Source organism: Pezoporus wallicus, unplaced genomic scaffold (assembly GCF_028554395.1).
Source record: "Pezoporus wallicus isolate ANWC-B61680 ecotype Strahan unplaced genomic scaffold, APGP_CSIRO_Pwel_v1 scaffold_2584, whole genome shotgun sequence".
Lineage (NCBI taxonomy): Eukaryota > Metazoa > Chordata > Aves > Psittaciformes > Psittacidae > Pezoporus > Pezoporus wallicus.
The window spans coordinates 10,205,134-10,232,555 of NW_026642851.1; the positions used below are offsets into that span (position 1 = coordinate 10,205,134).

The following is a 27,422-nucleotide window of genomic DNA, read 5'->3' on the forward strand; positions in this document are numbered from 1 at the left end:
CTGGGTAAAAGGTCACACTGTGTCTTGTTTAAGAAATACTTCACACTATGAAGAAATAATGAGTGTCTTAGGTCAACTTGGTTAATATGAGTAACTCATCTGCTTGCTTATTGATGGGTTTTGGCCTACTGCCCATCTTAGTACAATCTGATTTTAGGTTAGTCTGTTGGCATGGCAAGATTCTTCCATTCTTTTTCTTATTTAAAGCTAAATTTTCCACTTTTCTAGCTTCCACTAAGGACACACCATCCTTTTCTACTTGGTTTCCCTATCAAGTATTTTCCTTAATTGCACATCTAGTAGATTTAGAGAAGAGATTAACTTCTGCTTTTTCTCCATAGCAGTTTCACCTTTCCTGAAGTCATGCACAGGACAAGGTTCAATTTTCTTTTTTGAGAAAAGGTATTTATTTTGCTAGCAATATAATGTGAAAGCTTCCAAGCTGTTCTATTCCTTCAGCTCACTGTAGGACAGGGTGCCTTTGAATCAGTAATGACCTTCAGCCTTAATCTTTCTTATCTGTGTTAGCAGATTCAGACTAGCCTTTTACTTGCTTCTGAAATTAACTGACTCTTCTGTGACTCTACTCAGCTTGTTGTCAAGGTGCACATGTACGATAACAGCTCAAAGTCACTAATGGTGGATGAGCGTCAGGTGACACGGGATGTTTTAGACAACCTCTTTGAGAAAACTCATTGCGACTGCAACGTCGATTGGTGTCTGTATGAAATGTATCCAGAACTGCAAATTGGTAAGTGGTGTAATGGCACGTCATATAGAAAATAGATACAGTGTATCCTTTGTTGCTGGTAATCTTGGAAAGGGAATTAATAATATTTCTCGTGCCTATGTGTCCACTGGTTTTGGAACATCATACTCTCTTAAGCTGAGGGATGGTGTGGGAATGTACATGGGCCATTCTTGCTGTAGAAATGAGTCTTCCATTCATCTGGGCTCTGAGCTGCCGAAGGTTCTTTGACCACCACCACTTCCATCATTCTGTTTTACACAAAGTAAAGGGGCCATGTGATTTCACTGTTTGTCAAGGCAGTGGCAGACGCAAACACACGAGTACTCTACTCTTTGAAGAGAGGATCCAGGGCTGAAGTGCTGTCAATAGGCTGTTACATATTGGCCACACAAATGTTTTAATTAAACAAGACTGAGAAGCATTTCAGTAATTTCTGATGCTTTTCATTTGTGATAGTTGTTTTCTTTATTGTAGCTGTGATCAGGATATTGCTGTCTGACAGAGCTGCAGCTTTGCTGGTGGTACCTTATGATTTAGGAAGCAACTAACCTGTCCTCCAGGTCCCTAAGAAACAGCTGTGCAAATCTTATGTATTGTTTGTTGCAATTTAATGAGTTTTGTCTCAAAAAGGCTTCAAGGCCAAGCAAGCAGTGGCATAGTCTCTAATTGTGCGTTATTTCAGAATCTTTTTATTGTCCAGGCTGCAAAGGTATTTGCATCAAAAGGAAAAGGCAAATTGCCACAACTTTCTTCCAGGGTCACATTTGACCTAGAGACACAGGAAATTGTCAAGCAGCCTTTGGCATTCTCAGTTTACAGTAAGCAGAGATGTGAAAATGCACAAAGAAAGTTAATTATCGATATTGCACTTTAACAGTCCCAGGAATAGTCATCCTGCTAACCTAAAACAAAGAAATGTAAAAATAGCTGGAAAAAGCCTGACTGCTCTTGTGCAAGGAGATAACTTGTCTGCTGGTAAGAATGGCAGAGGCATCAACTGCCAGTCTATTCTTTCTACTTAATTAAGATGATACATGAAGCAATGTTGCTGCATTCTTTTGTACCTGCTTAGCTTGAGTGGGGAAAAACTGGAAATGTCATTAGACCCTAGAAATGTCACAGGTGTCACTGAATAATTTTGGAGTGTTTCCTTGTCTTGAAAAGTTGCTTCCTCTGGTCTAGTGTGACTTGGACAAAGTTTTAAGTATTACAATGACAGCATATAGACAGATTGCGGTACTTTAGACCTAGTTAACGCTGGGTGCTTTGAGTTAGGGTATTAGTATAGTAAGGAATTACTCTCATAATGGATATAAACTGTTTGAAAAGCCAGGACAGAAGAAGTGTACGAAAGGAAACAAATCAGTAGTTGGTTCAGAAGGAAAAGTCTATAAACTCCTGATGGAGAGGTCTGTTACCAGGTCCAAATCAGCTGGGAATGGAACCTTTTTGTTTGCAGAAGAAAATTGTGATATGAATGGAATGCTTCCAGTGCACAGCTACCTGCAGGAAATTTTGTTTAAAATCAAAATAATGTGAACTGTTCTTTATTGCCAGTATACTTCTTGGCAGTTCTAGATAGCTCTGTTACTACCAGCATGCTTAGAAGGCAGGCTTTCCTGCACTTTCCCTTTTCTGCACTTTTCCCTTCTATAAGAAGCAAATCTCAGCAGCAAATATTTCAGGCTGAACTGAAAGTCCAAGCTAGTTTTATGCCAGAAGATCTCTGACAGAGTATCTTATATATAACTGTTATTTTGAAAAATGACCATTGCAAATAAACTAAACTACAGCTTTAGATTAATTGCCTGTTAAATATCATAGATAATCTCAGTAGTGAGATGATGATATAACACTGGGCTGTACATACCAGCAATATTTTGCAATAAAGAGTATTGCCTTATAATAAGCATCCAGATTTGACATTTTTTAGGTAACAATAATAATAAAAAAGACCCTCCTAAGGATGGTAAGAGCATACCTCTTATGCAAGAAAAGCCTGGTACTGGAAATGAATGAACAAAAGTACATGTGTCAAAATCGGTGATAAATAGCTAGTGTTACTACCTGAGAATTATTTTACGGCTATCCGGAACTGTAAGATACTGTTTACCCTTTTCAGCTTTTACTTGGGGTTTATATACTGCTTTATGTTTCCAGTACACTGCAGAAGTATCAGTTGCTAAATGAAAAGTGTTATGTTGCTTGTGGTGTTAAAAATTACTGTGTACATGTGAAGCTACTATAATTTTGTGAATTTAAAAATTTAATTTAGTTTTAATGGGACATAGTGAACCCCTGCAGAAGTAACAAGTGTTAAAGAAAGCCTACAAGATGTATGTTCTGTTATCTCCTCTTGTACTAGGCCGGTCTACACTATTGGGAAATGTGAACACCACAGACCTCTAAAATGGAGCACAGCCATTCCCAGGGAACTGCCAAAATTGTACTGAAAATTGGAGCTGTGTGAATTCCCTGTTCCAGTACTGAACTTGTAGAAAAAGTGCAGTTTCAGTGCTTCCAAAATTACCTGTCAATTATGCTCAATTCCTTTTACTTCCAAAGGAGGTTTGTGTGACTTTTCAGCTACTTCATACAAATGAAACCTCAGAAGAAGAGATCGGAGTTATCTGACCTCAGCATACCCTGTGGTTTTCCTGGGTGGAGGATTTGGGTTCAGATCAGCTCAGGAAGGGAGAGAACTGACACTAGGACTCCCACATCTCTGGTGAGGTTTTAAACTGCAGAGATGCTGGGTGAAACTGTATGTTCACATCAGTTCTCAGTCTCTCTTCTAATTTCCACTGGCTTGCTATTTTTGTTTTTAAATGCAGTTGCTTGAAACAGGACATTTTATTTTCAGTGCATAGAATTCTTCCTATTGACAGAAAGAAATTTTTCATTTGTTTCAATAAGTAAAAAGACAAGGAAATAGGTTTTTACTATTTTCTTCCAGAGTGGGTATGTACCTCTCTTCCCCTAAATCATACTGCAGACCTTAAAAAAAAAAAAACTGAAACACCATTGAGATACACAGATGTAACCATCTACTCCTAGTGGGTCACTGTTTCCATCCTTTGCAGCCTTTGGGCAATAGCACAGAGGTGCAGGAGGAATTCAGGAGCATGCCAGACCTACATAAAGCATCTTCTGTAGCTTATTAACCCTTCCACCTGACAGTATATCCGTGTGGTTTTGGTCCCTCCCGTGCAGTGCAAAACAGTGCTGGACTGTCCAGCTCTGAGCAAACATCCGATAATGATTACATTCATACACAGGAATTTCTGCAGCCTCAGGAGAGCACAGAGAGAGTTTGAGTGTCTTACATTACTTTTTCTGTCTCTCAGAAAGGTTTTTTGAAGACCATGAGAATGTTGTTGAAGTGTTGTCAGACTGGACCCGAGACACTGTGAATAAGATTATGTTTTTGGAAAAAAGTGAAAAATATGCTGTATTTAAAAATCCCCAGGTAAGCTAACATGGAATTTGGGTGAGAGTCTAAAATTCTGTCACTTAGTCTGTATGCTGCCTATTGCGTTATTAATTTGCTTTCAGCTGTGTCAGTTTGGAATTAGAGAAAACAACCTTGTGCTTTCAACAAAAAAGAACCCCAGACCAGAATGTTAAATGCAAGTATTTGAAAATAAGTGCTTTCTATTCCTTTCTGATACTATTTTAAAGTCTTTTCTTCACTGGTAAAAAATGAAACACATGGTTCTCGCTGGTACTGTTGCTTAGGTAGGGGCTGTAAAAACCTGTCCTTTGTCATTACTACAGTTTCTCCACTATTTCTACTGATGGGAATCAACATTTCCTCAGAGGTCCAGTTTTTGCCAGTTGTACATGAAACTTTGTAAAGAGAATGCTGAGTATTGCAGAGAGTTTATCTGGGTTTCATTTAGCCTAGGGGAAGAACTGGGTGAACGGGAACACCTAATTTAGTGAAAGGTTCTGCACACTGAATTGCAACAAATTATTCAGCAAAGGTTATCATTTATTTCATGTGATATGTGGTCAAAACTGTGTTTACAAACACCTTAGCACATACAGTTGATGGATTCTCGGGCACTAGAGCTTTTCCCCTTGTCAGCCATCTGTTAGCTCACTGAGCATCTGATTTGTTCCGAAGGGCAGCAAGAGAAAAATGATCAATTCAGCATTGCTGAAGAAATGAGTCATACATGATTTGGCAGCAAACCTCACAACATATCATTAGGAAGCCAGGTTTTTTTTTAAATGAGACAGTGTTTCAAATAAAACCTGCAGAGAGGAAGTTTTCTTCTTTGACAGAACAGGTATGCACAGTGAGGGAAAGAAAACTTATCCTGCAGTGTACATGGATCGATGTTGTTTTTAATATGAAACAGAAAAGCCAAGTTTGGAAGTAAACATACAGGATGGGTCAAGGTGTTATAATTTCTAGTGCACACAAACATATCTAGCAGCAGAGGTTCGATAGTACATTTGATTCATATGTACACTTGGTAGCGTTATTGGGGTGAGTGACTTAGAGCTAGGCTGCTGGCCTCCCATAGGAGGTAAATAATTGATGAAGATTCTGTGCATTCAGATTGCAGTGAGCTTCAGAAATAAACATGACCTGAACCAAAACCAGAAATAAGAGTGCAGCTCTGTCCTCCCATCTCAGGACATGATGGGCTGGATCTGGATATGTCTGCAGTCCTTGAGCTTCGGCCCCTCTGTGATAAGCTATAAAATGAACAGCCTAAGGAAACTGGGTCAGTTGCAACTCTCACACTGTTGAAATATTTTGCCAGTAATAAAGTCTAACCATCTGTCAGGCTGAGTAAATTCAAACATTGTGAGATGGGCAGAATAGCACAGTCGTATCAGCGGTTTGTCTTTTTGGCAGAAAATAATCAGTGTTGTACAGACAGAGCTCACACTAGGTAATGAGACATGGTAAATTGCATGATTTCGAGTGAGTTCCTGAAAAGGTAAACCGAGAGGAAATGCTGAGTTAGTGGGGGGCAGGCTGTGTGATTAACTAACTAACTACTCACGGAAATTACGGTGTAACCAATGGGACACTGAAATTCAGTGCTGTGATACGCATTCTCAGCATATTTCAGACACTTCCTCCTAGCTCAGTCAAGATGATTGCCTTATAAACTCATTTTGTGAGTACAGAAACTGCAGAATGCTTTTTTTGACACAGCCTGTGGTGGTAATGAAGCAGCAGTTGGAGTCCTTGTTGGTCTTTCTTAGTGCTCATTCTGAAGGAGGTTGTCAGTGGAGATCTCATGGTTTTGACTCTTGCAGGTTATTTTTCTGGAAGAAGACCTCAGTCAGGTTCCAAAGGTGGCCAGGTGCTTACAACTGATTCTTAGACAAATTAGTGATACAGAATTTTCAGTATGGAGGTTTGACATTGATAATTAAATGCTTTAAAAACAATTTTATAAACATGATTGCATTGCTAAACCAGTGGACCTCTGGAAAAGGTATGTATAGAATCATAGAATTATAGAATGGTTAGGATTGGAAAGGACCCTAAGATCATTTAGTTACAATCCCCCTGCCATGGGTAGGGACACCTTCCACTAGACCAGGTTGCTCAAGGCCCTGTCCAACCTGGCCCTGAACACTGCCAGGGATGGGGCAGCCACAAGTTCTCTGGGCAGCCTGTACCAGTGTCTCACCACCCTCCCAGTGAAGAACTTCTTCCTTGAATTCTTAAATATCCTTAAATTCTTAAATGTCCTGTGCCAATATTCATTGTTTCTCTCTATGAACAAATTATATTCCTGGTGCAGATTAAACAATTAATTAAACATGTCTAATTTTTTAAGAAGGAACTGAGGTTTTGAAATGCAGGATTTATCTTCTCTATCTGTGCTAGCAGCAAGCTGCTCAGCTAATGCCAGTGGCTTTTTTGGAAGTTTGTCATTCTTGTCCTGCAGTACTGTAATATTTTTTTCTGCAGCTTTGTTTCTGAAAACTATTTCTTAAAGTATTTGGAATGCATTTTAGAAAAAGCACCTGCAAAATCCTCAACTGTCGTGTTCCCCCCCCCCCCCCCGTTTACAAAGGCTGGTACACTCTTGCTATTTTATCACCGTGATACAATTTACCCTTCAGGGAACTCAGAGTAAAAGACCGTTCCATGAATGTCATCAGTGACTCATCTACAGAGATGGAGTGTCACAAGTCTATGACTAAAAAGTGAAACAAAAATACATGTTGGTACACGTGCAAATAAAGAAAACTTTTGTAACATAGGAAAGGTGATGCTTGGTTATCTGCTTGAGGGATGCTGTGCTTGACTCTTGAAAGGAAAGGTTGTCAGGTCTCAACACCTTTTTTCAAAAAGCTCAAAGAGTAAGTCTCAGCAAAAAAGGGACTCTAAAAAGACACTGGTCACGCTCTTAGAACCCAGTGTTTGATTTTTGCAGACAGGATAAATTCAAACAATGCAGGTGACACCACATTCATGTGTCTTTTAGTTTGGTTGTTGGTTGGTTTGGTTTTTATTATTTTGGGGCATCATTATTGAAATGACTTAAAATCTCTATAGTGAGTACTTTATGCTTCTGCTCCCTCATATCTAAGCGAAAAGAGCTATCTCTTCCAATGGAGAACCCACACACTGAACTGACATTTTACTTCTTCTGAAAAGCAAGAGCACTAAACAGCATGAGAAGAAGGTGGAGTAAGAATTTGTGATGTCTTTCGTAACAGGACAGCAGTAGTGAGTTTCATGCTTGAAAAGTTGTTTTAAAAACTGTGACCCAGAGAAGGAAGCATAGAAGAGTGGTGGGGAACCTGATTATTGAGTGTGTTGGTGTGTGCACAGAGAAATAGAAGTGAGAAAAGGGTAGTATTTTTCACTGTACTCCCGCTCTTTAGTAATCTTAATTTCTCTCTCTATTAGTGTATCTCAGTCTATGGTATAGTTTCAAGTTGAAGATGCTACTTCAGTAAGTGTTCTTCTTTTTCTGCTTTGAAACTAATGCAGAAAGCATTTACACATGTGACTTAATCAGCCTATTAAATGCTTTGCTGTTATCTGCATCCTAGTTTATGTATGTCTTCCATTTGTTCCATATTCCCCCCTCTTTGATGACGAAGACCATCATCCTCAAGGCATGAACAATCAGCTTTCTTTAAGTGATTTCTTAAAACATAAAATCAAGTAAGCAGAGTTGCAAATTAATTTTCAGGGGCTTCAAAAGAGCTTTGCCTTTAGCTTCATTTATTATTTACATTTGTGATCTTTAGAGTGGCTCTTGTGGACCTTGCAGATCTTCTGGAAAAACTGGTTCAATAGATTGAAAGCAAAAAAAAAAAATCTAAGCAGAAGGGGAAGCAGAGGGAGTATGCTGTCTTGAACACCTGGTTTTTGCTGTATACTGACAAGTAGCTGCTGCACTCCAGCTTCTATAGGGCTGTGTATGAAAAAAGGTATGAGAGAGGTGCTTTTTCATTTAGGGAATTCATTTTTTCAAATATAAAGGCATGGAACACTGATCAGAGAGTTTGGCAGTGCAGTAGTTAATGCTGCTGTTTCTACTATGATCCAAATTTGGTTTGCTTACATGCCACCAGAGATGTTCTTTCAAGCTGTTGAAAACACCTTCTGTCTTCCACTGTTTGAGGCTTATACAGAGGAGAGAGATACAGCCTGAATTTTATTACCTGCCTTTCCACACAAAATGGAATGGTTGTATCCCTGGATGGAAAGGTTGTATGCATAGGCTACTGGTGCTTTACAGTACAAAGCACAGAATTAACTTAAGATGGCTATAAAATCTTTACAGGATTTTCTTTTGTGCAATTTCCTGCTAATGTAATACTATAGATGGGTCATCACCTAGTGTTTCTGAAGGGTCTCATACCTGGCTAGCAGTACATGTCAAAACTGCCACTATGGCTCTGCATTCTGAGTCAAGAAGAATGGCGTAGGAGAGCAACTGGCTTTATGTCAGCTTCAGCTGGTCTGGGGCTCTGTAGGCACAGGGGAATAATTCAGCAAAAATACCAGCTCATTTCAGCATCAGATAACCCAAACATTGCAAACAAAGCAAACCCAGTGTCAAAGCGTGACAGCATACTTTGTTTTGTTTGTTAAAATAACCCTTTATGTTTGCTTTCTTACGTTATCAGCCCAAGACGATGAATCCATCCTGTTCAGTAAGCTCAGCTGTTTATCGAAAAACATTATCTTTTGAATGTAAAAAATAGTTAATTCTCAAATCTGTAGACATATGCAGAGAGCTGCCCCGTAGCCACATCTTGTCCCATTAATGACCTGACATCTCAAACCAAACGCGCATTTCCTAGTGGTGTCCTCAGACAGGAAAGAGCTTGCATTTTATCATGACCTTTGGCTACTGGACTTGGAATGACTTCTTGTGGACACATGTGGTTTGTCTCCCATAGGATGAATGCTTCCGATCAAAAATAGGAGACCACACAGTGATAAAACAAGTACAGTCTGCTCCCCAGGTTTTTAGCTGCTGACAACTAATAAGTACCAGGTACTTCCAGATTTCAGGGCAGAGACATAAAGGAGGTAATAAATAAAATGTGTGTTGACAGGTGAAAGATGACAGTGTATATCTGTGTAATGTTGGTTTAGGTGACAGAGCCCAGTTTCCCTAATGAAAAAGCTGCATTGTTAAAGATCCAGCATGGATATCATTACAAACTTTCTCTCTTTACCACTGATTGTGTCAGTACAGGGTGGTCTGTTTCTGCTAAGTAAATGCCAGATGCCTGAATGTGAATCAGTTCTAATCAGAGGAGCTTTGTTTTCTTATTATCAGTGCACTGAAGGCTGACTGATCCAGATGAATGCATCTGGTAGTAAAGCTAATGAGCCAAGCCTTGTTGAGAGAGTGATAAGATCTACAGAAGGCAGCTTACAACTTGCATGTTCCTCTACTTTCCAAATCCATCCCAAAGTCTGGAGGCCCAACCCAGCCTAACAGTGCCCTTTGAGGCTTCTCTTCATACGCTCTTCAGTGAAAAAGAAATACCAACATCAAGCCAGCAGTGCTGTGATAGTGCCCTCTCTCAAGAAGAGCTGTTGCCCATGTACGGAGAACTTGGGTCAGAACAGTGACTTTTTTCCCCAGTGGGATGAGTGAAGCATTGTCACCTCACTCAGACCTATGGCTTTACTGCATTGGCAGGCATCGCTGTTTGGGTTGTACTGAGAATACATTTTTAAGCAGGTTTTTTTTTGAGCTAGTTTGAGTTTTTTTCCACTATGAATACTGTCTTCAGATACAGTCACGAAGCTGTGATCCTTAGTGCTTGCTTACCTTCAGCTATGGGCTAAAAATGTGCCCAGGCACTTTGGAGCCAGCAGTATTTCCTGGCATAACTGTGTGTTGTATTGAATGTTCAAGTTTCTTATGTTCATTCCATAAACGTGGTGTCAGCATAGGCCAAATTGCAGGTGGCTGTTTTTCTAATGTCCCTGTCTGACTTACTGTGAAATTTTAAGAAAGCTTTTAAAGAACTGATTTTGAGATCACCCACACTTATTCCCCTTCCTCTCCTGGTGCCCCTCCAAAAGCTGGCTGCTTATGAGGCTTGCATTCTGGCAGACAGCTGTTCACTGTGCTTGAGAAAGAAGATGTGGTTGTGTGGAATACGAGGGTTTCACTTCAGATGAACTTCATTGCTCTAAACATGTTATGCTGGCAGGGAAGATACGCTGCTTGTTTCTTTCTTTCTTATGCTATAGCAACAGCATGTTCCTTCATTTACACACTTCTCATTTTAATTTTGGTAATGTTTGCATTTGTGTTGCAGTTCAGTCATTATGGAGTTTTATGCATGTAAATATATTGCCATATTCTCGTAGTCTTGAGACTTGAAAAAATGGAGATAAAAAGTCAGAAAAACTCTTAGTCTTCTTCCTATGGAATTGCTGAAGAATTATGGAATTTGGAGTAGTTTTTAAGTAGATAGGTTTCAATATTTGTTGGGTTTTTACAATTTTGTCCATTTCCTAGACAATAGTGTGTATTTGGTTTATGCCCTTTGTTCTGCAAACTTAGCTTTTTGACTAATTCCAGGGAAATCAATAAGACTGTCCCATGTATCAAGTATTTCTCAAGCTCCTCTTCTATGTGTACTTTCATTTAGAAAATGGTGAAGTACAAGAACTCGATGCATGGCGTAGCTCCTTCATCTACCTACTTCCTTCATGCCCAGCTGCTGTACTCTCAGCAGGCAATCAGCTCCGCTATTTGACCATGGTTGGTGTTCAGCAAAGCCACTGCACATGTTCCAGCACACTAGCACGTTATGTTCTCTACTGTCTGTAGTAATATAGGAAGCGGTGAAAATTGGAATGATAAAATCAAACCCATTGATCCAGAAAAAAACAGCCAAAAGCATAAGCCAGTGTTTTCAAAAATTTGGAAGGCTGTATATCCATAGGCAGAAGTAATTCTGTATTACTTCTGAATTTCATTCAAAATAAAGAATTAAAACTCATGAGCAGGAAGCTGTGATTAAAGTTTTCTATAAGAAGAGTCCATAGGTATATGCCTCTTGCATCTGCTGGCTTGGGTACTCAGTACTGAAAGACTAACTATTGAATGGGTCTGTAGTGATCTAGTTACTTGTATTGCTCTCTTTATAATGAGCATCAATTTCTTTTATGTCTTAATCAGAACTTCTACCTTGCAAGCAAAGGGAGGAATGAAAGCAAAGAAATGAATGATAAAAGCAAAGAGGCTTTACTGGAGGTAAGCTAACTTTCTGGGTTGATGATGCAAATGTCACCGAAACTCTGCCACCGTCTGCGTCTGCTCTGCAACAACAGCATTTAGGTCGTTGTGGGAAAATGTGTGACATGATATTGTGTGCTGGTTGATGTCATTGTGTCTAAGGTTTAACATTGGATTTTCCTCTGCATCTGTTGCTCACCATTAAAATGCAGATTGTATCCCCCGTTAGAGAATATAAACGATGGAGATTTTGTTGTTACACACCCAGTGCCACGAAAGGTTTTCACTTAGTGTGTCTATGAAGTGTAGTGCCATGATAACAATTAAAGCAGTGTTATGCAAATATGAGTGGAAGAAACAGCTGTGCCACACCCTTAGGCCAGCCATTGTGACTTTATATTATTAGTAAGGTTGATCAGTAGCAAACAGTTATCTTTTGGACTAGAAGCAGATGTACTTCTCACTACCTCAAATTACTGGCTGCACTACAACAGAAAAAGAACCTTTGCACTTTCCAGAAAGTCTGTTCAGCCTCTTGCCTTTCCTGCTGAAGGTTTACTTCAGTTGCATGTTTTAAGAGTGAAAAATCCAGAGCCATATGAAGGATGAGGTTATCACAGTTCTCCTGGCAAGCATTTTGACTTGGTAGAAATTCACAAAGGAAATGCTGTTCTCAAGCAACTGAGGATTCCTATTTCGAAGTTAAGTGCATCTCATGAAGGCACCAGATATCAACCAGCAGAAGTCCTGGTAAATTCTAAATGAAAACATAAAGTGATAAGCATGTTGGCATTAAAAATTACCCAACAGTAGGTCCTTCAAGCAAACAATGAAGTGTATTTGTTTAAACAGTGTTCTAAATGCTAGCATGTATTTAAAAGTGAAAGCAGAGATTGAGGGCATTTTTTTCCTTTGCTGTTTTTAGAGCTCTAAACAGTCCCTGCAGATTCTCTCTGTAGAAGTATTTCTCTACAGAACCTGTAGATCCAGCAATAGAGAAAAACCAACAGCAGTAGCACCAACCTTTCTGTTTTATTGACTTCACTGAGCACATCTACATGTAGTTAAAACCTTTTGTAGGTTTTAGCTTGACCCTGTGGAGAATGGAGATTCTGCAAGCCTCCTTTTCCAGTGCACCCACCTTGCATGGCTGAGTTGCCGCATTAGCTTGGAAAAGTTTCCTTTGCCTGCCTAAGATGTTCATCTCCCTGAGAACTGAATTGCCCATGTTCAGGTGTTCACTGTCACAGTAAAGCCTCTGTTTTTCAAGGGACCATTTTTCTCCTATTAAGAGGGTTGTGCTTAAATCAAATCTGTTTTGTGTATTATTATTCTTGTTGCACAGGAAAGCTTCTGTGGGACATCTGTCGCTGTGCCAGAGCTTGAAGGGGCCCTTTATTTAAAAGAAGATGGAAAAAAGTCATGGAAGAGGCGTTATTTTCTTCTACGAGCTTCTGGAATTTATTATGTTCCCAAAGGAAAAACCAAGGTCAGGAAGCCAAATAATCTTTGTAGCAATAAAACAATTCACATAGGTGAAAGTGAAGAACTCCCAAGATGACATTTTAAGAGCAGTGTCTGGTGCATCTGAGAGGGTTGGGGTTTTTTTGGTTTAACTTTGACTACACCACTTGTGCAAATATTGGAATGTAGTCCCTGAATCCTGTCACGTTTCTCTCCCTTTGATTTCTATGGATAGATAAAAGCATTAGTGCAATGGCACTCCTCCGGAAGTCAGTAGGGAAAGAAAAACAGCACAGCACCCTTCAGGGAGTGTTATGCTGCCAAAATGCTTCACTGTTACATGGGTTTCCTGTGGAAGAATATATTAAAAGTTCTTAAGTAAACTAATTTCTTATCACAAAAAGGTGGAATTCTGCTTTGTTTGATACTGAATTTCTGTGCCAGCTAGCATAGCTAGCTAGCATGCAGAAATGCTACACATATTTTCCTACCATGGTCTTTACCTAGAGAATGTGTTATGCTTTTTAAGTCTGCCTTTTGTGCAAAAGTAAGTGAGACAGAAGTATCCACCTGACCAAATCAAATGCACTGACATTTAATATTGCAAAATGTTTCAAGAATCTGAATTGCTAGCACTGGAGAAGCAACAGGGTCCTGGACGTGTTGGCCATAGGGGCAGCTGGCTTCTCATTTCCACAGTGATGAGGTATAATGTTGGCTTCTGGGACTGGTGGGGTTTTTTGGGTTTGGTTTTGGGTTTTTGGGGGGTTATTTTTTTGTGTGTTTTGAAAGCCACTTCTGCTACTACTTACAGCTCTACTAATGCTTCATGTTTGGAAATTCTGGTGCTGCTAATGGAGCTTTGCTGTTATGATTCGTCCTGTGAAACTGTTGTGCCATTTCCTGACTAAACCACGAAGGAAGAAAAAAAAAAAGATAGCTTGTAAAGGAATGCCGTGATGCTGATCCAGTGACCTATGTTTATATCCCAATGAAAGGCAGACCTAGATTACCTTGCTGATTTCACAGCAATTCATTTGGACTTCACCTGACTGTGAGATATCAGCTTCCAGTCCTCAAATCATGTTGCACACACAGAGCATCCTACCAATTAGGAACTAGAATGCTATTTGGAAGACACTTAAGGTAGAAAGAATATAAGAACAGTCAAATGAAAAGTCCATCTTGGGCCTTTCCTTGTAGCCTCCCTCCAGTGATAACCAGTAGTACAGCGCCAAACAGGGCAAGCCTATACTGATAGTTACCCAGCCTTTGTCATCATCCAGTGATACCCATTTCAGTGACTTCCTGTCAGAGTGCTTTCTTTTTTCAGGTGATAGACTGCAAATACAGGCTCAGGATGGAGCCATGCACCAAGCCATGTCACCTCGTAACAGCTGTTTTAACACTTTATTGCCTGTTAGTTGTTATAGGCAGGGTAGCCTATACTACCTATAACTGAACCATTTTAAGGAACTGTGAGTGCTTCAAACTCACTATTTTACCAACTCAGTCACTCACAGGAATTGAGAACTTTGAATCTAGTTCTTTTCGAGATAGTGTGGCTCTTGCTCCTGCTTCTGTAACAGCCTTCAGGAAAAGGATGTATGTGTCCATTCCTGAGGCGTTCTGGAGAAAGTCAAATCTCTTAGCTCAAATCTGTTTAATGGTGTTTGAAGTTAATTACTGGAATCTGTATTTGGAACAGCTGAGGTTCAGGTACACGTCTTCCGTGCAGACAGTAATCTCTAGTAGATGGGCAGGGTGCACTGAGGCTGCTAAACATCTTAAAGCACTGCAGCAGAATTCAGTAGAGCTCTTCAGTCAAAGCCCTTAAATTGTGAGAGTTCGTATCTGGGTGGTACGAAGAGTGCATGTGCACCTTGCATATGTGCAACCCATTCAGTTGTGGGTAGAGTGATCTTTCATTGAGGTACAAAAACAGTTGGCAGACAATAGTATCTTCAGCTGCTGCAGCTGTTTTGAAATTCATCATGTAATCGTCTTCTCAGTTGTAAAAAAGCAGAGAAGTCTGGGAAACCTTTGGCACTTCATGTTGGCTGTACAATACAATGCAAACGTGAAAATATAGGGACATGTTCAGATTATTGTACTCACATGCATTTGGTGGCTTTTGTTTGAGGCTTTTTCCTTTACAAACCAGGCTTAATTTCTTCAGTGTTCCTCTACTTATATCCCATTCAAAACCATGCTGTGAATGGACAGAGTCACAGAACAACAGATTCAGAATTGCAGATACAGTTTTAAGATTTGTTTCTGTTAGTTGTATTACTTTGTCATACTAACACTGCAGAAATACTAACAAGAAGTCTCTTTGTCCCTTGCATAAAAACTTGTTCCTTACTTAGAAGAAAATAACAACTGCATACGTATTGGTCTTAACTGCCATTACCTGATTCATAAAGGAAAGGAACAACTCATTTTACTGCAAGGTTTTGAGCATGTTCAGGAGCTTAAATCCTAGGTCCACACAGTTAATGACAAAATCCCTGACATCAGCTTCAGGGGAAACAGGAGAGAGAGAAGCTCTGTCTACCTACAGTATGGAACATCTCCTCCCCACCAATCTTACATGCAAACTCACTTTGTAAATAAATAACAACTCAAGAGTGCATTGTACTGAAAATATCAGCAAGAATGAGCACAGCCTGGAAGGACCATCATGCATGGAAATATAACCCTGTCTTAGCGGGAGAGAGGGTTTGGGGTTTGTTTTTGCTTTGCTTTCACAATTTCCTGATTTCTCATGTCAGCCAGCAGTGATCACGTGACAGAACCATTTTTGCTTTTCCACTCAAAGACTACAAAAATCGTGCTTTGTATACAGAATTCTGCGCTGAGAAGTGTGCCAGCAACAGAAACCTTGTTACTTCAGCAACATGTTGTGAACAAGCAAATATTATAAGCGGAAAAGGACCGATGCCAGAAAATTTGAGAAAATTCAAAGCAAAGCAGATGAAATGTGTTCTTATTTCCTGATGACAGTTTGTTTGTTACACATACCACAGACAAACAAGCTTCCAAAGCAATTTAGAACCCCAGACCTTCTTTCTCTACTCCGGGTGTGGTTGCAAGACCTATATCTAATTTACTAAAGGTATTTCTTACTATGGTGTTCTGTTTGGTCTTATTAACCGTAAGCCAAAACCTCCATACAAAGCAATAAAGCACAGCAAAACCAGAACAACAGCGAAATGCTGCGCTGTTATATATCGTTTTTAAGGTGTACTGACACTCTTCCAACTGTTAGTTTAGGAATGCACGCGCTTAAAATTCATCTTTCTTCAGTCAACTTCATGACAGTTAAAAAATTAAAAACTATTGGCATTCATGCACTTGAAAAAATGCTGCTAATGGGTTTCACATCAAAACGCAGTTCTTACAATGATGTGCTTGGTTTTCATTTGTAGACTTCACGGGACCTGGCATGCTTCATTCAATTTGAGAATATGAACATTTATTATGGTTCTCAACACAAAGTGAAATATAAGGCACCTACAGATCACTGCTTTGTCTTAAAGGTAATGTACTAGAAAACTAAGTTCTGCAAATGTCACACCAGTTTCTTTTATATGAAAACATGTTTACGTTGGAAGCTTCAGGAACCCTGATGAGATAGAGCACCTTCTGCAAAATCATTTTCTATTTTCTTCCTTGCTTCATTGTTGATCAGCAACATACCTTTAGAACCTTAATTTTAAGGACTGTTAGTCCTATGATATTTGTCTACACTGTATCTGTACTGTTGTCTTTGAAACAAGCTTGAATATGCTTCCTGACTGTTCAGGTGGCTGGACGCACAGCAAGGCAGATGTAAGATGAGAGGACTGGCAGTCCCTGATGTTGAAATTATGAGCATTATGAACTATATACTAAAAAGTATGTCTACTTTTTATCTGCAGTGTAGTCATACCTGCTGAGTGGTTTGTTGAACTGAGGTGCAGAGTCTTGCAGGAAGAGACATCACAAATGGCGTATTTCGTTGTACAGCTGTTTGTGGCAGGAGAGCAAAAGACATTGTTCACCCACTCATGAAAATCACTTCTTGCTGTTGAAGTATCTCATTACTGCAGTAATAGCACCACAAATAGGCTGGGAATTCTGCATTCCTCTCAGGAAAGGAAGAAAAGCCATGCTTTTCACATAGTTCAAAGAGCAGAAATGAAGCTTTGAGGTTGCAGGAATTAGGCGTTGCTTGCTGTTTGTCATTAGTACAGATTTTAGAATACAAGTGGGATTACTGTGTACAAGATAGAAGATAATCTTATTGCTGCTTTTCTATTTAAAGGCCAGCAATGCAAATAAGATATTAGAAAACACCGTATCTTGCCATCTCAGAAAAAATGTAGGGGAAACATTTACACTGGAGGTCACATAATGTCACATTGCACACTTACAGCACTTCTTTTTTTCAGTTTCAAAACGTCTGCCATCCTGATTTACACATGGCAAAACAGAAGTGGTGTATAGACCCAGACTTATTTTCTGAAGCAGGTGTATTCAGCTAACACAGATGAACTATTTTAATACTACCGTTCTCCACAAAATGCTCTGCAAAAAAACACTTTGTCCTTTTTTGTGAAACAGGGGTGAGCCTTCTGAAGTGAACAGGTAAGCTTTATTTCAGGAAAAGGGAACCTGATTTAAAAAAATAGGTAGAAATGGATTTTCTAAGCAGATGACTGGCCAGGGAAATATCTGGCCAATTTAATAACAGTTACATTCTAGCAGATGAAAAAAAAACCATGATTTTTGAAGTGTATGTAGCAATGTGTTTAATTGTTCATAATAATCAGGAGAACTTTCTGGACTTACTGCCATCTTTTGTGAAAAGAGGTATGCTATAATAAGAACTAACACCAAAAATGAAGTCACAGCTCAACTGAAATACGTGCTTTATTGGATGTGTGATGCTAGCACTGTACCCTCAACGTGAGATGAGAAAAACAAGATCAAAAGCTCGCTAGGGAAATCTTTATGTGTAATAGGCTTATAAATGTATAAAATCTACTTAGCAAAACTGTTTGCTCTGATGCTTCTTTATAAAATGTTTGTGGTATGCTAGAATAAACATCATATTGATAAGATCATTATACCTGACCAACACTACTTAGTGATGAATAGGTTATTATTACAGTGATTGTTCTTCCTTTTAACTCGCACAAGTCAGCATTTGATAGATTCCTGACTAGCTCAGTTCAGACTTAGCTTCTCTCAACAGCTATCTCTTGCAGTGGCTGGAGTTGGTCAGGAAATATGGGCAAGTATTGATATCTTCAAATCTTCTGTTGTTTCAAAAGTGGAAGGCTCCCACTTAGGGTGGCTTTCTGAGAGTGATGCAGTAGAGAGTTTCATATTTACTATAATCTCTGTAATTAATTGAATTCTATATATACCTTTTTGAAGGCATAGGGCTGAGGTGAGTTCTGTCGTATCCTTCTCTTACCTTTGGAGGTTGGAGCTGAGGGTGTGATACATCTTGAGATCTGTGGACTGAGATAAAGAGCGAAGTAGATGTTTCTTTTGCTGATTGGATGCTTGGTGACACAAAAGCGTGTGGACAGGAACATAGAGCCATTTATTATACTTAGTTACATTTTGCAGCTGTCTGGTTTTATATGGACGTCTCCCAGAAGAAAATATCATTCTGGGAGATGCTTGTCCTGAGATGTCAAAGGAAAACAAACCATCATCATTGAGACATTTCTCATCCTGCCATATATATATTGAGAATGAAGTCCTCAAGATAAAATTGACAGGTCTTTTGCAGGCAGGTGCTGTGAGCAAAAGGCAAAACGTTTAACAGATAAACATTTGTCTTTATTATACTGGTAACCTAGTAATTTGGAAGAAATTTGGATGCCCAGCTTATCCAAGCCAGATGGAAATCTGTCCACAGCGAAGGCTGCGGTGCTGTGTCTTCACAGCTCTTCCATTCCCCCATGTGTGCCTCGGAACAGTGAGCTCTGTGGAGGTTCTCTTCCATTTACTTGCTTGTGTTGGCTGCAGGAGAAGGTTATCTGTCTTTAAAGCAAATGGGGCAAAGTAATTGGAAGAGTAGCAGCCATAGCCCGTGCTAGCTGTTCACTGAGGATGGCAGTATATCAAAGGAGATTTTCACATCTTGGAGAACAGGTTATTCTACAGCCCTTAGTAGCTCCAGCAAGCTGTAACACCATTTGGGAAGGTTTTGAATAATAGCATACCACTAGGTTTTTTTAAAGAGTTGCTGCTTTCTGAGGACCCCTTTAGGAATTACTGTGTCAAAGCAGTGGGCAGTCATCAGGCGAGTTACTTGCTCTGCTGTGTTTCAAACTTAATGAAGGAAACTGCCCAGCTTGTATTTTATAGTGCGGGAGAAATGCAAGGCCTTAGCAGCTTCAGCAGTATCTTGCTTTTGTGCTTCATGGGAAATGCTGCTGGATTCGGAACCAGACGTAATTTCCTAGCTTTGAGCACTGAGTTGAAAAAATGCCATCTTTATTTCTGACTGGTTAAGCTAATTGGCATCCTTACTTCAAAAACAGGGAAATGTCCTTTGTGCAGTCAAATGGTAGCAAATGCTAAGATTCTGCTATTCAAATGGCCAGTGAGGTGGGCTGATTTGGCGTTCACTGCTCTGAACTATGTGGACTTTTGCCTCAAAGTCTTCAATGACATGTTTTTGAATGTTATTTCAGCTTGATGCCTCTGAAGTAGATATGGGCTTTTTCTCCAGTTTCTTCTCTTAGGCTACAGTTAAATGAGGGGTTCACAGAGACTGTGAGACTTTGGTCCTAGTGTCTGTCCCAGCTGACTTGCATCCAAATCACCAGGAGCTGGCAGTCCCTCTGTCCTGTTTCATTTTTAATCTAGCCATTTATTTCCAACTTCAGTGGTCAAAGTTAGCTGATGCTGGCTTGGGTATGGTGTTCGTGTAGCAGTGAGATCATGCACTTCATGGGCAGGTTGCTTTGGTATTTAGCCAAAAGCCATGGTAGGTTTTGCAGCCTGTGATGTTGGAGCTGCACCTAGACTAGCTATTTCAAACTAGTTGAAACAGAAATGTGCTTGTCTGCAGATCCATCCTGTAAGATGTTTGTCTTAGAGCTGAGGAGCATGCTATGTTGCAGATGCTCCTTGCCTATCACTTCTTCTCATTACATCAGCACCCCATTGCATATACTGTAGCTCAGAACAAAAATGGGGTGATTTTTTTGCTTACTTGTTAACCACAAAGACACTGAGGAGATAATGGGGAAAAGGGTGGTGTGCTAGAAGCCATTCAAAAGCACATCATAGTGGCTACCAGCAAAACCAGCTCACTTTCCTGAGCTTACTCAGGAGTTTCCCTTTAGAATGATTCAGTAGACAGCTGCAATAACTGAACAAAGCAGTTACTTCCTCATATCAGGCCCTCTCAGGCAGCAGAAACCCCAGCTGGGACCAACTGAAAAGAGCACAGCTGGCTGGTTGGTGTCAGAGAGCAGGGTCACCTCTAGCTGTCCCTGTGCAGTAAATCAGAACTGATGTGCCTGTGTCCTGAGGATGAGTACAGCCTTGCACTGATGGAGCTTTGGGGCAACTATAAAGCTTGAAGAACTGTTTTGTTTCCCAGTATCTACTTGGTCCATGCCAACCTATAACCTTAAACTGAATTGTTCTGTACCACTGCTAAACAAGCCTTCCTCCCTCAAAGGAAGTCACACATTTAAGAAGCAAAAAAGCAACAAAAAGAATCCTCAACATACTAAAAATAGGGTGTCTGAATAAAAGAATTAGTTTTGGCACATCTGTCCCAGTAAATATGAAGATTCTTCCTGTTTTCTACTCAGCCTAAATGTTACGCTTACAAAAATTTAAAGATCCCACCTTTCACTTTGACATCAGATAAAGTGAGTCTTTTCTTAATAGAAACCTCCATATGCAGGCAAAAGGAAAGGAAAGGGCCGGCAAGTGTGAAAGAAGACCCTTGCTCAAACCTGCATCTGTTCGGGTCAGATTTGTCCCTCTGTTCCAGGCAGAGGAGGCAGGAGTGGGTATCAGCACAGCTCTTCCCCGCCATCCTGCGGAGAGTGCTGGCCATTCCTGGGAGAGAAACGGCAAGGGAACAAATACCTCCTTCACGGACGAAGTAATTCCACACACCACATACAGCAAGTGCACGGGTTGGAGTGGTCTGGTTCTTCACAGTCGCCTTTGCAAGTGCGAATTTGTATGTGTAGCTTCCCTGTCAGTCTCTTTCACCATCTACTATGTTACACGGGAAATGCTGTGGAAATGGATGAGACCTTTTGTGATTTACTTCATATTACAGAGCTGAAAGCCCTCAAACCCGGAGATTCCACTGTGAAGGGATCTGTTCGTCTTGCTAGTGACAGCATCTATTGCATCGAGCATGAATTGTGAACATAGTGTTTATTTTGTGCATCGAGTGTCTGTGTCTGTGTGTGTGTGTGCGCACATTAGTGCAGGAGCTGGTTTTTGTCACACCATGTTGGAAAATCTTTCAAAGCAGACAAATAGCAAGGTAATCTATATGCAAATTTACTGGTTTAGTCAGTCTGATGTGCCTGTGACAAAGAGTGGATTTAATTATAGTTTATTGGTGCTAGTTGTGCTTGAGTAATCTGGAGGTAATGGTGCATAATGCTGAATTAATCTAGGATGAAAAAAAATGGTTTCCTGGGGATAAACTGAGACAAAGGCAAATCATCGTCTATTTCCACAGCTGGGTACATTTTTCTCTGCAGTCTAAACAGCAGAGTTTTCCTGGTGTCATCTGGAAACTATGAATTAAAAAAAAAATAAAAATTCTAATGATCCAAAGGAAATTTTGGAAATAAATTTTCAAGAAGGATATCTTCTGTTTGCAACAGGGACGTCATTCCAGCAGGTAATTCAGAATCTAGTCACTGCACTCCTGATTCCCACCTCCCTCACACCCAGTACACTCTGTCCTGGACTGAGTCATGTACGTAATGCATTCAACACAATGACAGTTAAGCAGGTAGAAGGTGTTTGAGATAGAAAATGGTAGAAAAAAGGTGCAGAACAAATGGCTTGTGCAGGAAGTGAGGACAGAAACCAGGAGGTTTTCTATTTGAAAGGTTTGAAAATTGTATTAGCATGAATGCTTCAGTCAAATATTGCAGAGTAAAATACATTTCCAGATAAACTAAAAAAGCAAAAGCAGGAATACTCTTTATTACAGAACACTTTCAGACATACAAGATTACAGTCATAATGCATGCACACAGTTTTGCAAGATTAATGCATAAACAGTGGGGAGAATATGGACAGAGAATGTACAGTGAGAAATGGATTATAATAGCTTTGGAAAATACTTTCTGTGTAAAGCAGTCCTGTTTGGTTACACTGGCTGCTACATATGTTTGTAATAACCTAAACATTTTGCCTCAGTCATTAGAGAAATGTAAGCTAAAAGAATAATTTCCTTAGACTAGGGTAGTTGCTTTTTTATCTGTACAGTTCACACATGTCTTTAGAAGGTCAGTTAAGGCTGGTCATTTTATGCAAGGACTGCATAGCATCAGAATTTGACCAAGTTTACTAGGAGGTGGCAAATTTGAACCACTTGAGTATGGTTTTTAAAAGGATCTGAGTATTAATTCTACTTGCAGTCATGGGAGCCAGAGGAGTCTCAGCTTTTCTGAGAAGCTAACTCAACATAGACCAAGTTCATCACTAGAACGCATATAAGGTATCCAAGAACATTGACTATTTTGGCCTAAAGCCAAAGCTTTTGATCCAAGATTAGTCACTCTTTATGCTTCTGGCTGTTGTTTCTGCCTCAGAGACTGAGCAATGATCCATATATTTTGGGGCAAGGAATCCAATGAGATGCTGAGTAATGTCAGTTCAATTTTCATCTTTAGGATAGGAAGAAGGCAAAGCAAAAGAACGTTTCATTGGGATAATCTCTGATTTCATGCACACTTGGCCTGTAGTCGTTTGTTTTGGCACAAACCATAGAAACCACATTGTTCAGTTCTCATTTCTTCAGGTTTTCAATGTGTTCTTATCTTTTTCTTCCTTAGGCAGAGAGTTTATATCTGAAAATGTAATCTGTGCACAAATATTTTTTTGAAACCTACCCAAAAAAAAATGCTTTTTATATCCACAAGTGTTTCTGCTTTCTTTATCTCTAGACAGTGATGCTCAGAGAGGAGACAGTGGGTTAGAGAACACTAGATCCTGTTCCAAACCTTTTCAGGGCTTTCCCAGGTGGAGCATAGCACATCCTTTTGCTGCCTGGTGTTTGAGGTGCTCAGGCCTTAATATGTAACTGGAAAGAACCAACAGTTCCAAAACTCAGGCCCCATGATGCAACTAAGTCATCAGTACTGAGAGTTGTGACACTGACGGAGAAAAAAGTTTGCCGTAGTCAAATTATGTTGCATTTTAATACAGTGTATTATTTCAAAGCGCTGTTCCATTTTGTTTTCTGTGAGAAAAATTCTGGCTTCTGTTTCTGCTTGCATATTGCCACTTTTCATTCAAACTCTGACTTCTCTGTGGTTGCTTTTTAACCAGTTGTCTTTCAGAATTCATGTTGGTGCTGCATGTTTTGGAGGCAAAGGTGCTAAGCCTTTCCAGAGGAGATGTTTTCACTTTGCTGCCAGGTGATTTTAATGACCTTTTCAGGACATGGTATATGCACCATGTAACAAAATGATTTATCTGTCTCTATGTGTGAGATGTATAAGGTGTGGCATACTGAGATCAGTGTTATTTTGCCTAAAACTACAGTATTTCTCACATCACTGTGATGCTTGATACTGTTATGATCTCTGTTAGTCCCACAGAGAGGTTATTAAAGGGGCTCTGAATTTAGACTGCAGCTCCTAGGTCTGTGTACTGTACTGAGCAGCTATCCTGAAACACGGGAGCTGTGAAAGGAAGAACTCAGTTCACATGGATCTTCACACCAGGTCATTTCCAGGGGCTTTCAGCTGTCCTGATTCTTCTCTGCATTGATTATCCTGAGTCAGCATTTTTGTGTGCTATCTGATAGACTTTGCATGTGACCTGATGTTTTTAGTGGAAAGTTGAGCTTGTAAAGGTCAGTGTTGGCAGCCATTTGTACTGCCAAAGTATTTCACTATGGTACAGTTCTTCCCAAGTGAGGCTGGGGTGTGACAGTTCTTGGCAGAAACACTGTACTTCCCAGTTCAAAGTAGCATGCCTCGGGCATCAGAAAACACAGGAAGCCAAATGCCTCCTTCTGAGCCACTTGCTAATAATCTTCTACAGGTATAAACCTTCAGTGTTAAGCTTGCTGCTGCTGGTGTTTGGTCCCGTGGTCTGGCCTTGCACACAGGTGCAGTAGGCAGCCTCTTCACTGGCACCATGCAACATTGCTTCTTAGAGCTCATCCAAAGTCTAGGAAAGGTAATGGAGGTATTTCCAGTCAACCTCAGTGGGCTATGGGGCCAGTACAAAGGTGTGGTTTCTGTGTCATTGTTAAAGTTAGCACATAAAAACAGAGCCAGTGCTGCTGCTGCTGCTTCTTGGGAAGTGAAAGGCAGTATGCTTCTTAGTTGTTACAAAGTGAAGATCTGGACTGCCTGCACAGCTTTGAGGTGTTGAACTTCACTTGTGAGAACGGGGTGTTCAGCAGCTAGCTAGTTTGGTCCCTAACTGGCAGAATATACTTGCGACTCTGCATTTAATCATGGTTACTGATTGGAGTAATTTAATCAAGGAACTGATTGGGGTAATTTGGAATAGGCCCCACTGGTGAATGCCAGTAGTTAAGATTGATTGCCCAGTGGAGACAATAGTTAGTAAAAGATAGGCTAGAAGGCAGGCAGTAAATAACTCCCATGTTGTTCGGCATGGGGTACTCTAGCCTTGTTCACTGGCAGTTCCCTTTCACTTCTCAGGGTGGTGAGAACCCCACAGTCTCGAAATATTAATAGGCAGTGAGGTGAGGAAGCTTGCTGATGATGGTGCATTATTCAGATCAGTGAGGAAAGGGCAGCCTGAAGAACTCTGGAAGGCCATTGTGTGGCTGCAGTTCAGTGCTCAGTGGTGTTCAGAGATGTAAATCAAGCATTAGGAATGATCAGGAAAGGCATGGATGATAAAACAGCAAACACTGCCATACCATGGCACAAGTCAGTGGTTTTCTTTCACCTGTGCTATTCTGGTCCTCTCATTTCAAAGACGATATTATAAGCTTGGAAAAGGATCAAGGAGGAGCAACAATGATACGCGAAGGTAAGGAATGACTTTGAATTAAAGAATGACTGCAGAGGCTTGAAGTTTGTAGGCTGGAAAAGAGACAACTTGCCAGGAATATGATGCAGATCTAAGCTCAGGAGTGGCAACGGAGAGGTGTGGATAGGGGTCAGCCATACAGTGTCTCTTCCAAAACAGCAGTATCATACACAGCTAGCAGCAGTCAGGTTCAGAGGTGGCTCTTCTACAAGATGTTGTGGATGCCAGAACTCTCTTTGGGCTCAATAAAAAGCTGCAGTACCTGGAGGAGAAGTCCACTGAAGAACCTAAACACAGAAAAACCCCATGTGGCTCAGGAAACCCCCTGACCTGAAAATAGATGCAGACAGGGAAAGTAGAGCAAAGGAAGTATCATTTCTTGTCGTTTCTTGTCATTTCTCCTCCTTCAGTACCCATTTGTGGTGACTGTCGAAGTCCAGATACTGGGTACAAGGACTTTTGGTCTGCCACAGTATGGGTGTTCTTGTGAAACTGGTATTTCTGTAGGGTGCCCCAGAGAAGAGGCCCATGGCAGCCCCTCCGAGATCCCCATCAGCAGATCCCCATGGCAGAGCTGTGTCTCTGTGCAGCACTGTCACCTAGCATGCTCTGTGTCCATGTCTACCTCTGCCTTGTTTATACAGTGTGCACTTTCTTCCAGATGTTTGTATGAATTATAACACCTTAATAATAATCTATTATTTGTATGTTAAATTATAGAAGGGGGTGTTTTCTGCCTTTTTTTTTTTCTTTCCTTGTAATAAAAAGCTGGTGGTGTAGTTTGAGGGGAGATATGTAGATCAGTTGGACTTCATGAAAAAGAATCCTTGCTTTTGCAAGGATTTTCTTAAAGCTTTGGGTGCCATCTGCTGGGTTCAGTAAGACCTTACACACTGGAGCAGAATTTGTTAGTGGCTGGTTGAAAAGTACTTGAGCTGAATTTACCCAGGGTTGCCATGTCTTTGCTTGTAACTGCTGGTTGTTTTGGCTCTGATGGTGATAATGTAACCCAGGTATATGGGATCTACTCTGCCAGAGAAGTGTCTGCTTAAGTTCCCTTTTAAAGATACCATTCCAACTGAATTCCTTAATGGTTTTCACTGTGTTTGGTTGCATAATACTGAAACAGTGGAAGGAAATAAGGATTGTCAGGCATTGTACCCCAGCTACACGTTGCAGGAGTGGAGCCCACTCTGAGCAGCATTCTGGCTGCTGAAGGCAGAGACATATCTGTTTGATACGTGGCATAGGTGTGTAGCAGCAAGATACAGCCCTGTACACTGAACGGTGAAGGGGTAGTGTGTGAGTGTACCAGATCAGTGAGGCACAGCTCCATTCTCTGCAGTTAAGGCACCTGGTGACAATGAACCGGCATCTCTGGGCTTGCAATGTGTGATGTCCCTAGCTCTTACCTTGAGAGCATCCAAGAGCAAAGAGGTTCAGGTAGCTCTGGGCTGAAGCAAACTTTGCATGTTCATCATCCAGGGGAGATAGCCAGCTGTGTGTTTGCAGAAAAATGGCAGACAGTATGATCTGTGTGAGCAGCTGAGTTCAAACATGCACGGAGCTGTAACAGTTACACACAGCACTGTCGTGGGACATAGCTGTCACTGTGAGACCCCTGAAGAGTAATATGCCTTTGGTTTTTATTCTTCACAGTTATTTCACTCTTGCTCCATAATCTGACGATACAGGAATTTGGTAGCTATGCTGACTTGAGCAGTCCCATCCTCTCATCTGTGCCTTCCTACTTGTTGTCTCCCCAAGCCGCAGTACTCCTTATCCCCATGCTGTATGTGAGGCCATACTGTGTACTGCTGAGTTTAAAAAAAAAAAAGGAAACAAACCAAAACTACAGCACGATGAAAGGAGTTATGTTTAACTTGATCAATTCCTTTTATTTTGTATCACAGTGTGGCCTCACAGACAGTTGGGTCAGCACAAGAAAGGGAAGCCTGGTGCCTGCAGCACTGAGCGGGGAGAAGGGACACACGGCTGAGGAGTGAGACCTCTGTTCAGCACTGCTTTTGAGCCCCTGGGCCACCCAGCCTGGGCTTGGCCTCTATGCTGGGAATGCCCCAGCCACTGGTAGGCAGGTGCCTGCGAGGAGACATCTGGTTTCTACATCAGCCCTGGGCTGGTGGGCTGCTCACAGTACTGTGTGCTGCAATGGGTCCTGCTGAGTTCCCTGTGTCCGGCACTGCTCTGCATAACAGTATGCATAAAAGCAGGGGCCTTGCTGCTAGGCA

The 27,422-nt window shown here is 40.7% G+C and overlaps 1 protein-coding gene across 1 annotated transcript in view; it reads left to right on the forward strand.

Annotated features, from left to right (window-relative positions):
• APBB1IP (amyloid beta precursor protein binding family B member 1 interacting protein) overlaps positions 1-27,422 on the forward strand; it is a 49,555-nt gene that overhangs the window by 13,811 nt on the left and 8,322 nt on the right. Inside the window, exons 5-9 of the mRNA XM_057432567.1 lie at positions 592-751; positions 4,099-4,220; positions 11,407-11,481; positions 12,809-12,952; positions 16,359-16,469. Coding sequence (XP_057288550.1) covers positions 592-751; positions 4,099-4,220; positions 11,407-11,481; positions 12,809-12,952; positions 16,359-16,469 — 612 coding nt within the window. The remainder of the gene's footprint in view (positions 1-591; positions 752-4,098; positions 4,221-11,406; positions 11,482-12,808; positions 12,953-16,358; positions 16,470-27,422) is intronic.